This window comes from Pelophylax lessonae (assembly GCF_965119305.1).
Source record: "Pelophylax lessonae genome assembly, chromosome: 7".
NCBI classification, from domain to species: Eukaryota; Metazoa; Chordata; class Amphibia; order Anura; family Ranidae; genus Pelophylax; species Pelophylax lessonae.
The window spans coordinates 72,160,345-72,176,948 of record NC_138774.1 but is presented as its reverse complement, the minus strand read 5'-3'; the positions used below and the strand labels follow the sequence as shown (position 1 = coordinate 72,176,948).

Sequence of the window (16,604 nt, the reverse complement as noted above, 5' to 3'; positions counted from 1 at the left end):
CTGCAATCCATGTACTAGTTTAGTAGCTCTTCTCTGAACTCTCTCTAGAGTATCTATATCCTTCTGGAGATATGGCCTCCAGTACTGCGCACAATACTCCAAGTGAGGTCTCACCAGTGTTCTGTACAGCGGCATAAGCACTTCTCTCTTTCTACTGCTTATACCTCTCCCTATACATCCAAGCATTCTGCTGGCATTTCGTGCTGCTCTATTACATTGACTTCCCACCTTTAAGTCTTCTGAAATAATTACTCCTAAATCCCTTTCCTCAGATACTGAGGTCAGGACTGTGTCAAATATTCTATATATATATATATATAACCCTTGGGTTTTTACGCCCCAGGTGCATTATCTTGCACTTATCCACATTAAATTTCAGTTGCCAGAGTTCTGACCATTCTTCTAGTTTTCCTAAATCCTTTTCCATTTTCCCTCCAGGAACATCAACCCTGTTACATATCTTTGTGTCATCAGCAAAAAGACAAACCTTACCATTGAGGCCTTTTGCAATATCACTTATGAAGATATTAAACAAAATTGGTCCCAGTACAGATCCCTGAGGTACCCCACTGGTAACATGACCTTGTTCTGAATGTTCTCCATTGACTACAACCCTTTGTTGTCTGTCACTCAGCCACTGCCTAATCCACTCAACAATATGGGAGTCCATGCTCAATGACTGCAGTTTATTGATAAGTCTTCTATGTGGGACAGTGTCAAAAGCCTTACTAAAATCTAGATATGCAATGTCTACTGCACCTACACCGTCTATTATTTTAGTCACCCAGTCAAAAAAATCTATAAGATTTGTTTGACATGATCTCCCTGAAGTAAACCCATGTTGTTTTTCATCTTGCAATCCATGGGATTTAAGATGTTCCACAATCCTATCCTTTAATAGGGTTTCCATTAATTTGCCTACTATTGATGTCAGACTCACTGGTCTATAGTTGCTCGATTCCTCCCTACTACCTTTCTTGTGAATGGGCATGACATTTGCCAATTTCCAATCTTCCGGGACGACTCCTGATACTAATGATTGGTTAAATAAATCTGTTAATGGTTTTGCCAGCTCACCACTAAGCTCTTTTAATAATTTTGGGTGTATCTCATCAGGACTTGATCCACATTTATGGAGGTGCCCCAAGCTACATAGATACTGGAAGGAGGTGTTGGATAAAATAAGCTCAGTATTTGAAATAAACTTATGGATTGGATCCGGTACTATGTATATTGAGGTACATGGAGCAGAGAGGAGGGTACGGGACAAAGCAGACAGCAGTCTTAAAATGCCTATATCAAGCTAGGAAAGTTATAAAAGGAAAATGGATGAAACTTGAACCACCATATATAACAGACTGGTTGAGAAAAGTTAACAATATAATAATTAGAGAAAAGGTGGCTTATATAAGAAAAGGAAGTACAAAAAGGTTTGAAAAAGTATGGAAACCATGGATAGAAACTCTTGGCCCTGCACCTGGGATAGCAGACATCTAAAATGTCTGATTGAATAATATCATTTTAAGTAAAGGGTGGATGGAGGTGGATGTGTGTGTGTGTGTGTGTGTGGGGGGGGGGGGATGGGTGAAAAGAGATTATTATATGTTTGATTCTATTTTTGTATGTTCGTTTTTTGCCCTTTGAAGGGAAAAAATAAAGAAATAAAGTTAAAAAAAAAAAAAGGTGGAGTCCAGGCAGACAATTCTACTGAGCTCTGAATGTAACAATACATTTTATCATCACCTAGTATGAGCTTCTTTCAGTCCCTGTACGGCAGAGCTTAGATGTGGAAAGGGATAAGCACCACAAGGAGGCAGTCAGTTGCTGACGTGCCCATGTGCTAATAAAGGGGGACATGCTAATAGGAGAATGGAGCAAAGTGACAGAAAGATTAGCTCATCTGTCTACAGGTCTCCAGTCTTAGCTTGGGGATGGTCAAGACTTGTAAGTGCTACTAAACTTTAGGAGAGAAAAAGCAGGTCTTTTGCCCTGCCAGATAGAGCAGTGCTGTGTTTCAGAGCTGTAAAAATCTCCTGACTGAGTGGACAGAAATACAAATCATTTGACAGGTAAAACTGTGGCCTTATAATTAATCAATTTTTCCATTTAGCTGTTTCCTGGGAGTTCAGCTTTAAGTGTTGCAACACATAGTTTTAATGCAGGGCCATAGGCCGGCTTTAAATATTTACTGAGAAAAAACGTTAGATGAAAATCAGTGACATTGGCAGCAAATTGTTCTATCTGCATATGAACTGCGGTTTGTGCTTTTAAGAAAAATAAAGAAAATAATACAATGCTTTTGCAGGAAACCTTTCCCTAAAATTTTAGCAGTGGTTAATATTGTTTAATCTCTGTTAAGACTTACCAAAGTGACAGCTTGAGTCTGCCAGATGGTGAGCAGAAGAATGAAGAAGGTGTACATGGTGCCTCTCTGGTCTTCCGTATTGATGAGCTTCTACTGTCCCACTATTTATACCTATAGAATCACGTCTACCCCTGTTATTCATTAATGAAAGTAGGATGTGATAAGCTGTAAATGGCAACTAGGTTATAAAATGTATACATTTCAATGAGAAATTGGACAAATTGCATGATTCTTGTTATCTAGTTTTGATATTCTGATAACTGTGTAAAAGACTGTTAAACTTTCAGAGATAAAGGAACATAAATGTCTCTTTCTTAGATTTGCAAATTTACCTCCAGCAGAATCTTCTTGCACTATCCTTATTTGGGTGGAATAGCAATTACTGAATCCAGCTCCGACAGTCTATTCCCCCCAAGCATATAAAGTTACAGGTCTGAGGGCATCCCAATGACCACCTAATACCTACAGGCAATTTTAGTGACTCTTTGGCTATCTTAAAACATGAAATAAAGGTCATTAAAGAAAAGAGATGCATACGGCTAATAACTAGATAAATAGTAGGGCACCTTCATTAAATTAAATTGATAAAGAATTTCATGGATATTCTGTGGAGCAGACAGTGAAAAAGCCAGTAGGCTGGAGGTGAGAGACGCAATGTCACCAAACAGCTATCTTAAAACATGAAATAAAGGTCTCCATTCTAAGCAATGCAGTATTACTTACTTGCCCTGCTGTTTATACCATGACCTTGGCTTAGGTGAAGCTTGCTCTATGTTTTTCTGTATTTGACACTGTTGGCAGTGTGGAATGTTGCTGTTCCCTGCTGTGTTATGTGGTTTCCTCTACCAGCCAGTGTTACTACAGGAAACATGGGCCAGCAGAAGGAATCAAACCACATAGCAGGGGACCATGCATTTTTTTTCTCGATAAAAATAAACATGTTATGGTTGCCTGCTCTGTTGCAGTGGTTTTGTACAGATCAGCCCAGATCCTGCTTTTCTCGGGTCCCTCTTCTGTGATCCTTGCCCCTCCCTCCTGTTCAGTGCCCCCACAGCAAGCAGCTTGCTATGGGGGCTCCCGAGCCGAGTCACAGCTCCCTGTGTCCATTCAGACATGGAGCCCTGACCTGGCCCGCCCTCTCTCTCTCCTGATTGGCTAGCTGACTTTGATTGACAGTATCGGCAGCCAATGGCAACGCTGCTGTCTCTCAGCCAATCAGGAGGGAGAATCTTGAATGGCTGAGACACTCATGGACATCGCTGGATAGAGAAGGACCTCAGGTAAGTGTTAGGAGGGCTGAGAGGGGGGGGGGTGTGTTTGGGGGGCTGATGCACACAGAAGTCTTTTTATCTTAATGCATACAATGCATTAAGATAATAAACCTTCTGCCTTTACAACTCCTTTAAAGTGATTGTAAAGTCTTTTTTTTTTTTTAAATAACAAACGTCATAACTAACTGCTCTATGGTTTTGCACAGGGCAGCCCGATCCTCCTCTTCTCGAGTCCCCCCTTCTGTGCTCCTGGCCCCCCCCCCTCTCGTTGAGTGCTCCCACAGCAAGCAGTTTGCTATGGGGGCACTCGAGCCGAGTCACAGCTTATTGTGTACATTCAGACACGTAGCCGTGACTCAACCCTGCCCCCTCTCTCTCCTGATTAGCTGAATGATTTTGATTGACAGCAGTGGGAGTTAATCTCTGTGTCAGCCATGAGGAGGGAAGTCCCAGGCAGCTTAGACACTCCTGCAACATTACTGAAGGGGGCTGCTGTACACAGAAGGCTTTTTTTTATCTTAACATAAGATAAAAAAAAAGAAAAAAAAAACCTTCTGCCTTTACAATCCCTTTAAGTGTGCGGAATGCTGAAAGATATTTCATCAAAATATTTATTTAAGCTTATTCGACAATGTTGGCAATGGGACAGATAACCAAAGGGCCCCTGTGTAAGATAGTTTTTGTGGCCCCTTATTTAACTACTGCCCAAATACAAATCCATATTTAATGCATATAAATGTAGCACCCTCCTAGGTAGGTGCTAGGAAAACCTATAAAGGGGGCCCTGCCTGCTCATCATGGGTGCCTTATTGTTCAGCTAGGCTGTCATGTGTTTCCAGGTGTGCCTGTTGAGCTTGGGGAGTCTCCCCACTGTGTCCAATGAGGGCTCTCATTGGACAGTGGAGGAAACCTGGCCAATAGCACAGCAGGGCTTGTATCTATCCCAGAGGGCAGAATCTGCCGCAATGCATCCTGGGAAGGGGTGTAAGTCTGAGGGGAGCACATGACAGGGGTCTTTGGCGGGAAGCAGAGTCCCAGGAGGAGGTTGACGGCTGTCTCTCCTCCTGTCAGCGATAGTGAAGGTGTCCTTGGTGGTCATCCTGAAGGACAGAAGGTTGAGCTGGGCTGCAGAGAGGGATCCAGTGTGCTGAGGACCGAGTGGAGCTGCTGGGGCAGAAGTTTCCAGGAAAGCAGTGTCGTGAGTACTGTAAACTGCCCAGGGGTCTGCCTAGGATAGGGGACCACTCCAGAAGGTCAGAGGGATCCAGGAGCCAGCTAACCAGTAGAGGAGGCTTGGAAAGAGGGTGCCAGTGCTTAAGCCCTGAAGATAAGTGTGTGTGAAAGAGGGTGCCGGTGCTGGCCCTGAAGTGTTAAGCAATGCAGCAGTATTATGAGTAGCTACCTCAGTGAAGAGGGGTAAAGGAAGCTTTAACTAGGACTTTGTGCCACATGAAAGTGTCAGAAGTCAGTTCAGCGTTAACAGACAGCAAGTCAGTGTTAACAAGCATCATCTGGCATTGACCAGCGTCAAGTCAGCGCTAATAGGTGTTTTTCAGTTGTCCCACTAAAATTGTGCATAGTCAAGCCAGAGAAGTATCCCACTCATCCCTTCTCCCATCCAAGTTCACAATAAACATAAAAAGCCCAAAGATACTGGACTGTTCCTTGTCTCAGTGCTCATGCTTAAATGTGCTGTTGTTGTTAGCGGTAACCCTGGCAGACCCATAACCAGCAAAACGGCTGGGAATGCTGTTACATTTGGGGGCTCGTCCGGGATTTCGCCATGGGTTACTGGATCGGTTGCCCTTGGCAACGACCAAAGAAAATGTCAAAAACCTCAATTTTTGTGTCCGGAACTTTTCTACAAAACTCAAGCCAAATGTGAGGTCGGATCTGCGGGAGGCAGGGAGAGTGGGATGAAGATTGAAGTGCACATGGAAGGTTGCCCATGGCAACGCAAATGTTCCAGTCAGTTCTGCAAAATGGTGGGAACCTTCCACTTCAGTTATGACATGTACTCTGCTATCAGGCATTGGAGAGCAGGGAAGAAGTTTATGTCAGTGAACTGAAGCTGCAGCTGCTTAACAGAGAAAGGACCAGGGAGGGACGAAGAAAATGGTGGCCAGGGGCAGGAGAAGCAAGGTACCAGGGGCCAGGTGTGTGTGCAAGCTATATGGACTGATGTTGACCGTGCTTACTGTATGACAGCGGGACATTTATTCTATACAGTGATTGCATTGATACTTTGAAGATTGCAGTCGGCCATGCCGGGGAAGGCAGTGGGACTATCTTCGGAGACAGTATGGTGGGCCTTACTTGCACATGTGTGGGGGAGAGGACTATTGACCGTGCTTGTGACAGTGGGATAATTCTCTTGCCTGGCAAAGAGGGACAGCTGGCTCCAGGAGAGGGAGGCACAGCTAAGAAGAGTGCAAGTAAGAAGAGTGGATGCATGTCTGGCGAGGGACATGATCCGCATTACAGTAACTTCCTAGCACCCTCCTAGGTAGGTGCTTGGAAAACCTATGAAGGGGGCCCTGCCTGCTTATCAGGGGCACCTGATTGTTCAGCTAGGGTGTCATGTGTTTCCAGGTGTGCCTGTTGAACTGGGGGAGTCTCCCCACTGTGTCCAATAAGGGCTCTCATTGGACAGTGGAAGAAACCTGGCCAATAGCACAGCAGGGCTTGTATCTATCCCAGAGGGCAGAATCTGCCGCAATGCATCCTGGGTCTTTGGCGGGGAGCAGAGTCCCAGGAGGAGGGTGATGGCTGTCTCTCCTCCTGTCAGCGGTAGTGAAGGTGTCCTTGGCAGTCGGCCTGAAGGACAGAAGGTTGAGCTGGGCTGCAGAGAGGGATCCAGTGTGCTGAGGACCGAGTGGAGCTGCTGAGACAGAAGTTTCCAGGAAAGCAGTGTCGTGAGTACTGTAAACTGCCCAGGAGGGATTTGGAGGTTGGAGGGATCCAGGAGCCAGCTAACCAGTAGAGGGGGCTTGGAAAGGGGGTGCCAGTGCTTAAGCCCTGAAGATAAGTGTGTGTGAAAGAGGGTGCCAGTGCGGGCCCTGAAGTGTTAAGCAATGCAGCAGTCTTATGAGTAGCTACCTCAGTGAAGAGGGGTAAAGGAAGCTTTAACTAGGACTTTGTGCCACATGAAAGTGTCAGAAGTCAGTTCAGAGTTAACAGACAGCAGGTCAGTGTTAACCAACGTCATCCGGCGTTAATAGGCGTTTTTCAGTTGTCCCACTAAAATTGTGCATAATCGAGCCAGAGGAGAATCCCACTCATCCCTTCTCCCATCCAAGCTCACAATAAACATAAAAAACCCAAAGATACCGGACTGTTCCTTGTCTCAGTGCTCACACTTGGAGAACATGCTTAAATGTGCTGTTGTTGTTAGCGGTAACCCTGGCGTATCCATAACCAGCAAAACGCCTGGGAATGCTGCTACATAAATAACAGATAGCTAAATAGAAGAATAGACAGACACCCTGGGGGCAGGGGAAGTTTAATAAAATTTTAGCACTCAGAATCTGGTGCAGCCAGAGCCGGTACAAGTGGGGGCGGAAGGACAGATGCCCTGGGCGGCACCAATCACTTGAGGAAGGGGGGGGGGTGCAGGAAAAGTGATGGCAGTGTGCTGTTAAATTGTGGCTGGACAAGTACACTGACTGTACACACCGGCCACATTACATAGGTAATAGCTGCAACATGTGCCGAGTGCGATCCTGTACCGGCACACGCCTAAGACCAGCCCCGCCTTTCACTCCCCTGTCAGGTGGAGTAATCTCTGCCCAACAGGCACTTCCTTGTCCTGGCCGGCCTCTCAGTGATTTCACGCCGGGAGGGGAAAGGAGCATAGAGTGCTGCCACCTGCCAAAGATGCGACATACAGTACGAGTGTGTTTGAGGAGGACCCAAGCAGTGCATCACACAAGTAAGAATCTGCAGATGACATAATTAACTCTTTGAATGGGGTGGCGGCTGATGGGAGGTTGATCAATTACCAATGGTATTTGTAATATGCAGCATGCAGGGGGGTAATGTCACTGATGCATTAGTGACCAGTGGCAGGTAATTAACCCCCTTGTGCTGCATTAGTAGCACCAGTGGGTTAATTAACACTGACACTGGTTCCACTAATGCAGCACAAAGTAGTTAATTAACTACCACTGGTTACTAATGCATCAGTGACCAGTGGCATTACATTAACCCCTTTGTGCTGCATATTACAAATACTTTTGGTAATTAACCATTTGCCAACCCACCGCAGATGGCAGCCACAGGCACCAGGACGTACCAGTATGTCGCTGCTTGTTTCAGGGTCTTCGGGTGTATGCCACGGCTCACCTACACCCCTGTGACTGTACACAGCGGGTGTCTGTCAGCAGTTTTCAGCCAATGAGCAGACTTGTATCAAGCACATCAGAAGAGTATAAAACCGTGGCGTCCCACGTGTATGGAAGAGCCGGCGTCTAGGGGGCGTGACAGCTGTGCATCCGGTACCGTCCGACCGGTTTCGTCATACGTGACGTCTGGCTTTTTACTTTTCTGATGTGCTTGATACAAGTCTGCTCATTGTAAGTGCATTTCCAGTAAACCTTTTATATGTTCTATATGGGATTACACTATGTGCCTTTATTTTCCTCTACATGCATATGGCAATACCCCTGGAGTTCTTAGTCAAAGAGGTTGTAGTAGATTACATCTCTCTCCCTGACTTCTGAAGGAGGAATTTTATTAGGATCTACATCTAAGCGTGTGTGGCCGTTCCATTAAATTGGAGGCCTAAGCTTCTGGTAAGCAGCCAATTAATACGTTTATCACGGGTGTATTCCTGCTCCATCCTTGGGATTCAAGCCTCCTGTTCTACCACTGCCCGCTCTAGGACTTGTGCACAATTGTTGGATTCACATTTATTTATTTTAAATGGACTTTCTTTCCACTTAAATGCACGGTTTATTGCATTACATTGTATGGTTTGCACCGTATATGATATCGCTGCACTATTTTTGTTTTTCCTATATCGTTTGATTTTCTATAGATCAAGTGTTTCAGCTGCTTTCACTGTCAAATTATTTATTCACATATAATTTTCATTTTAATGCAGGATTTTTGTGATTTTTATCCTTAAGCAAACCTGCTTAGTGGAAAGTTGACTGCGCAAACATTATTGTATCCCCTTCCCTCCAGGTCTCTCCCTCCATATTTTCTATGCACAACTGCACAAATTATCCTGATTTGGGCTAGAACATTTGTAAGAAGATCTTCATGACAGTTGAAGTAAAATAAATCCTATTGTTGGTGACAATTGGAAATCTCCGTAGTTAGTGTCAGAAGGATAAAATTAGCCCCATTGTTGGTGTAAGTGGGATAAAATAAGCACCACCATTGGCAGCACAGGTAAACAATTAGCCCCATCCTTGGTGTCAGTGTGGGGAAACTAATCCCATCATTGGTTTGAGTGGGAAAAAATTAGCCTCATTGCGGGGCGCATGCGCGGCATGGACGGGAGCGGCCGCTGCTGCTAGAAGCTCCGCTCTCTTCAGGGCTAAAAAACAACTTTACAGGGCTAAAGAATGGTGGTTTTTGTCTATAAACAGGGCCGCTGATAGGAGGGGACCACCAGTCCTCCCTCCTTAGGGGGCCCAAGCACATGGGGGGACCCCAAGAGCACGGGGAATTGTGCGGTTGTGCAGAGGGGCAATTACAGAAGGAAGCCCTGTGCGGCTCTCTGCAGCAGCTGAAAGCCAGTCTCTCCTCCTCCTGCCAACTTTCACCTGCTGCAGGGAGAAACGCAGACATAGGGCATCATTCCTGTAATTGCTTCTCCGACACCGTTCCCCCTCCCTGTTCTGCCTGCTTCTGACCCCCCCTTTCCTGTGTGTCCTCTTTTCACTGCCCCCCACCCCCACCGCAGCGCTGCTAGCTTCTCTGTCCTTAAACATTTTTAAACAATTGTAAAATAAAATAATTGTAAACATTTTTAACATTTAACCACTTCTGGACTGGAAGGATTTGCCCCCTTAATGACCAGCCCACTTTTTGCAATTTGCCACTGCATGAAGTTAACTAACAATTGCACGGTCATGGAATGCTGTACCCAAACAAAATTTACGTCCTTTTTTACCCACAAATAGAGCTTTCTTTTGGTGGTATTTGATCACCTCTGCGGTTTTTATTTTTTACGATATAAACAAAAAAAGAGCGAACATTTTTGAGAAAAAATGAAATATTTTACTTTTTCCTATAAAAAAAATATCCAATAAACTCAACTTTTGTCATACATTTAGGCCAAAATATATTTAGCTACATGTCTTTGATAAAAAAATCTCAATAAGTGTATTTTTATTGGTTTGCGCAGAAGTTATAGCGTCTACAAACTATGGTGTATGTAGTGGAATTTACGCAGCTTTTACTTTCTGACTGCCTATCTCATTTCTTGAAGTGCTAAAATGGCAGGGCAGTACAAACCCCTCTCCCCCCAGGGCTGCTGAAAGGGCAATACAACCAGCCCTGTTGTACCAAGCCCCGGGCTCCATCAGCTCTACAAGGGGCCCAGGCAGCATTTCTGCATGTTAAAAAAAATAGGTTTTTCTAAACTTTTTCCTAATTTTTACTTTCTTGGGGGTGTAATTACATTTTCCTGGGCCCTATTATGTCAACAGAAGGGCCCAGGAGGTGAGTGCAGTGATGGGACTTTTTTTTCATTTTCAGGGGCGCATGTATACATGAGATGTAGTCCCATGTTGATTTGCTACCCTGCTGCTGCTGTCAACTGCCTTGTCTGGCAGAGGGTTACAATTATTCTCTGCTCAGCTCCCGCCTCCTGTATTCAGGTGCCGAGAGTGATCATGTAAGGAGGCAGACGGCTCAGCAGCTGACAGGGAGCAGCAGGAGGACAGCGTGGCTGCATTGGACACAGTGAGTGAAGAACAGAGGAATGAGTCCTCACTGTGTCCTATGTTCATCAGCAGGAAAATCACACAGGCAGCAGGTGCCCTGTCACAGTGTCACATGGCTGCTGGGGATGCTGACTTTATTAAGCTATTGCTGTACTGAGTGTTACTGCATATCAAAGTCAGCACCCCCAGCAGCCATGTGACACTGTGACAGGGCACCTGCAGCCTGTGTGATTTTCATGCTGATGATCATTGGACATAGTGAAATGCTACTTTAAACTTGTGTTTGGGGGACAGTAAACATGGGCAGTCAAACCACCCCCCTTTAACCGCTTCCTGCCCATCGATGTACCGTTGTTCTGTCAGAATAGCGCTACCTATCAGATTCTGCTAGCGGAAGTGACGTATGGACTAGAACAACTTACTGCGCATGCGCCATGTGTTCCAACATGGCCGCTATGCGTTCCAATGGGTTTCCTAATGTAACAGAACATGAAGCAGCTGTGGACATCTTATTACACCAACGCAAGTCTTCAATTTTACATTTATTTTATCAGTAAACTCACCTTATATACTGAAATATATAATTTCAAAAAACGTCTCTCTTTAAAAATCAATAATAAATTAAAGGTACCACATCCCAATTACATTGAAAAACATAAATTGAAGTGATGTGGGGCACAAGCCGGGAGTGAAATAGTCTATTTCACTATATAATCAGTTTGTCGCTGAGCAGTGCGGAGTGTACCAAGATGGCCGTCACCACCTTCTGGCTGCAGGTTTCTCGCTGTATTTGCTAGAATACAATAATAACACAAAAGTAATACTGTTATTTATTCTATAAGGTGAGTTTACTGCTAAAATAAATGTAAAATTCAGGACTTGCGTGGGTGTAAGAAGATGTTCTTTAACATTAGGAATTCTATTGGAACGCATAGTGGCCATGTTGGATTGCATGCCGCATGCGCAGTAAGTTCTAGTCCTTATGTCACTTCTGGTAGCAAAATCTGATAGGTAGCGCTATTCTGACAGAACTTTGGCACATCCCTGGATTGGAAGTAGTGATCGACCGATATTGTTTTTTCGGTGCCGATACCGATATTTTGCCGATCGCATATCGGTATTGGCATTAAGGGCTCCACTGGGTATTATACAACAAATATATAAAACACGTTATAACACACCTGCAACACACTCCTCAGATCTTTAGATTGGGTGGAGCTGGATCCGCAACACTGTCCAGAGACATGAAAACATAGCTCCAGCTGCAGCTGGGAACTCAATTTACCATCAGAACTAATAATGATTGCTAAGAGGTAGGGTCCTTTCACACGGTCCGCATCCGCCGACAGACTCTGTTCTGCTCAGAGGGGATCGATCTGCCGATCCTCGCTAAGCAGGCGAATGACAGCTCCATCTCTGCTCTGTGTGCATAGACGGAGCTGTCAGATCCCCGCTGTCCTCTATGGGGGAATTGGATGAGAACGGACCGCCTGTCCGTTCTCATCCTATCCCATCCAATCTGATATGCTGGACGGATGGAAAATAGGGTTTCCACCCGTCTGGATTTCACGGACAGGATTGGCAGCCGATAGCAGCGGGTGTCTCCGCTGACATCCGCTGCCCCATAGGGATGCATGGGGCATCCGATCAGGTCTGCCTGAAAAACGGACAGGTGGATGTGATCGGATCGTTCGTGTGAAAGGACCCTAAAGCCCCGTACACACGTACCGATTGTCGGCCGAAAATGTTCGGCCGCCGAACGATCGGCCTATTTTCGGCTTGTTAGTATGATGCCTCCGACAGCCAACAGCGCACTTTCGGCCGAAAAGAATCTGTCTTGCAAGCATGAAAATTTTTGTATGCCGACACCAGAGCGGCCTATTGTTCGCCAGTCAGTACAGAATTCGGCCGACAGACAGCAGATTTGCAAGACTGGGCATGCTCAGAAAAGAAAAAACACAGGGAAAGTTAACCATTACATGACATCACTTCTGCAGTCGGCTGTAGTCGGCAGACAAAATTCTTGTGCAGTCTTTTGCACTTTTCAACAGACACCGACAGCCCTGGACAAATGACGGCCGATCGTTCGGCCGACGATTGGTACGTGTGTACGGGGCTTAACTCTACGAGGGCCAGTGATTCTTGGTAAATCAAAAAGGAATTCTTCAAGTAATCTGATCTCTGCATTGTATCAAAGAACACATGGTCTTTAATTAAAAGTGGTACTTCTCCTAAAAGGGGAAGTTCCATTCTTTCTCCTCCTACCCCCTCCTCCTTCACATTTGGCACATGTTTTTTTTGGGGGGGGGGGGGGGGGGTTAGCAGGTGTTTGGTTTTGACAGGTACCTGCTCTCACTTCTGGAAGTGCAGAAGTTTCCCCCCCCCCTTTCCCTGCAGCCTTCTGGGACACATCACAGGACCCAGAAAGCTGCGGGACCATTCAAGTAGCCCAGCATGGCTCACGCATGCGCAGTGCGCAGTCAGCTGTAAAGCTGCAAGCAGTCACAGTCGGGTGCCCACAGTTAATATGCAGCTGCCAGGGACTGAAGTCTGGTAAAGAAACAGATGATGAAATAGTTGGATCTTGGGACAGGTAGGTGTCTAATTATTAAAAGTCAGCAGCTACAGTTTTTGTAGCTGCAGACTTTTAATTTTTGAAAGGTGACTGAAGAACCGCTTTACCACTTCAATACAGGGCACTTTCACCCCCTTCCTGCCCAGAGCAATTTTCTGCTTTCATCACTCTCACACTTTGAATAATAATTGCTCAGTCATGCTACACTGTACCCAAACAAATTTTTTATAATTTCTTTCACACAAATAGTGCTTTCTTTTGGTGGTATTTGATCACAACTAGGTTTTTTATTTTTTGTGATATAAGCTGAACATTTAGAAAAAAAAAATGTTTTTAGTTTCTATTATAACATTTTGCAAAAAAGTAATGTTTCTTCATGCATTTGGGCCAACATTTATATTGCTGCATATCTTTTTTAAAAAAATAACCCAAATTAGTGTATATTATTTAGTCTGTGTGAAAGTTATAGAGTCTACAAACTATGGTACCAATCACTGAAAATTGATCACACCTGATGTACTGACTGCCTATCTCCTTTCTTGAGGCCTTGAAATGTCAGCACAGTACCCTCCAAATGACCCCTTTTTGGAAAGTAGACAGTCTAAGGTATTTAATAAGAGGCATGGTGAGTTTTTTGGTTATTTTTTTCCCAAAATTCTTGGGAAAATTACATTTCCACAAGTTTTTGAAAAATGTGGGAAAAAAATGAAAACGCATTTTGTTTTACACAAAGTTGTCAATTTATAGAATTTTTCTTTTGTTTATAAAAGATTTTATTGGAAAGTCAATACCAAACAATACATATAAAAGCAGCAAAAATGAAAAATGTTGAGTAAAAAATATAGGTCATATAAAAATATACAACAATATATTCACACAGATATGGCATCTCATACTATATGAGAGATATCAAGTCTATCAGATACTGGTATTGTAGGGATACAAGATATTGGGTATCATATTTATGAATATCTGGGACCATAATATTGTGGGGGATCTCCAGTTAAATGCAATCATCCATTGGATGGCACTGAATAATGTATGAATTAATCTAAAAGGGGATAAGGATATCAGGAATAGGTGCAAAGAGAAGGCACATTTTAAGGGTGATATAAACATCTCTATCTGCTATCTGCAAAATTTTGCTGAGGTGAGATCCCACAGTCCTCTCAAATGACTACAACTCCAAAATAAGTGCAGTAACGTACCTTCCTCCGAACACCCCCTAAAACAATCAGAAGATGTGTAAGGATAAAATGAGTGGATTAAAGAAGAGGTCATATACCATCTAATAAAAAGTTTAAGCTGGGTTTCTCTGCTAGAGGTGGGGCAAGTACATCTACGAAGATTATGCATCATTTTATGCCAATCTAGCACAGATATAGAACACCCCAACTCCTGTTCCACATATATGTATGTTTGTCAGGGAGAGGGGTCTCATTAAGAAGGTTATACATCATTGAAACTAGGCCTTTACCCCGAGGGGAGGAATAGCATATGACCTCAAAGGGCGTATGGGGAGGACTCAATTTTAAAGAGCCGTGATTTTGAAAAAAATCTCTGATATGGACATTATTATTCAATTCAGTACTGGGAATTTTGTGAATGGAGCGTATTTGTTCAAACGAACAGAACGTGTTATTGATAGAGAGGGGTCTCAAATGAACCAGACCTCTAGAAATCCAAGGTGTGAAAGAATCAGGGTCCAGGGGAACGGGTGGGGCACCTAGCTCCCCCAAATATGTGGTCAACGGCGAAACCTCAGAGACTTATTTATATTTACCCTTGCACTTGTTCCAGATCGGATAAAGGTGATTGATTATTTTATTAGAATGAAGCGTAGATTTGGACACACTATACTTAGTCCAAATTGAGGACTGTAAAAAAGAGGGAGAGACTGATAATTGCTCAAAGACAACCCAAAGAATGTCACTGAGCAAATTGTATACATTTTGCTGCTAGATAATAGGACCAGAAATCAGGAAGGCCCAGACCACTCAACTGTTGAGGGTCATGAAGGACATGTTTATTACATCTAGGTTTGTTGCCATTCCAGACAAATTTACCAATGTCCCTTTGTAAAGATGAAATATGAGAATACGGACACTAATAGGGAGGGCTTTAAAAAAAAAAAAAAAAGTTTTGGCAATATTACCTGTGGCAGGCGCAGCACTACAAAGTGCCTTATGCGCTGTGGCATTAGAAGAATTGGATCTCTCTGACTTCAGTCTAACCAGACTATCTGTTACTCTATAAATTCTTCTAATACCGTTCTATGGAAAGCAGTAGGTTTAAAGAGCACACCAAACGCTTACGATATCTTCTTTATTAACTTCAACTTTTCTTCATAGATAACACTGACACTTTTGCAGCAGACAGTCCATGTACAACATGTGCTGAATACAGTATAACAAATGGTGGATATATTTCTCTCTCTATTGCTGTTTGCTGTTTGAGTTTGTTTGCTTGGGTTTGGTTTTGAGTTGTTAGAGTTGTTTGGGTTTGTTCGATAGTTTGAATTCAATATAACTTTTGAAGTTTGATAGTTTGTTTGTTTGATTTCGTGTTCGAGTTTGTTTTCGTGGAACTACAAGTGAACACATAACTAGTTCAGTATACAGCTCTAATCACATTACTAACAATAGGAACATGTATAACTGTTAATTACCTATTTTTGGCCACTTGCTTCCATAAAACTGCTCTGTGGATCTGTGTGTCTATTCAGTTCTCTTGCTCTGTAGTGGAATGAGAAGGCTGGCTATACCATGAGGCTTCAGAGAAAAAATGGGTGTAAGGCTGGCTGTAATTGGCCAAGACTGTTGCTGAGTGTGAGATTGGCTGTGATTGGCCACAAACTCCTTATGGGTAATAAAGTTTAACTGTGTGCTTTCTGGTTTCAACTCTGCTGTGTCTGAGCTTACCTTACATGCATACAAATGAATCTTACAGGCAAATTTCCTTTTGCTTCTGTGAACACAACATACAACTGTTATGTGACATCCAAACATGAAATCACAGTAAATAACTCTGCTTTTGTCTCTCACATATAAACATATGCACTGTATTGAGGTTATTAGCAGGTCTAGCTGTATATGCATGTAGGTCATATTAGCAACCTAGGACAGGTTCTAGCTGGCCAGCTACACTCCCACCAAAATTATCTATAATTCTATGTTCTCTATAGTAGGATTTGAACATGAATTTGGGGAATTTTCTATCAGGTTCTAAACTTCCAAGTGTCTTTTATCACTTTCAAGTAGAACAACTAACTGCTGGGTTATGCTTTGTATCAATGTGATGCCAATGTTCCGGATTTGTTATTTGCCGAATTTTCTGAACTCTGTTCATGGAATCTTCGAGCTTCGTTATTTATGTATCGTTATGTATTCGAGCTTCGTTATTTATGTATCCTAGGACAACTCGTGAGTCTGTCCAAAAGTATTCTTCATCTATTTTTAACTCTAATTCTTCTCTCAGAAACTTGCTTACTGATG

At 43.6% G+C, this 16,604-nt stretch overlaps 1 protein-coding gene across 1 annotated transcript in view; it reads right to left on the bottom strand.

The window, feature by feature from the left end:
• LOC309559632 (olfactomedin-4-like) overlaps positions 1-2,449 on the bottom strand; it is a 30,596-nt gene extending 28,147 nt beyond the window's left edge. The window contains exon 1 of the mRNA XM_082262969.1: positions 2,366-2,449. Coding sequence (XP_082119095.1) covers positions 2,366-2,422 — 57 coding nt within the window. The 5' untranslated portion in view covers positions 2,423-2,449. The remainder of the gene's footprint in view (positions 1-2,365) is intronic.
• Between the last annotated feature and the right edge of the window lie 14,155 nt (positions 2,450-16,604).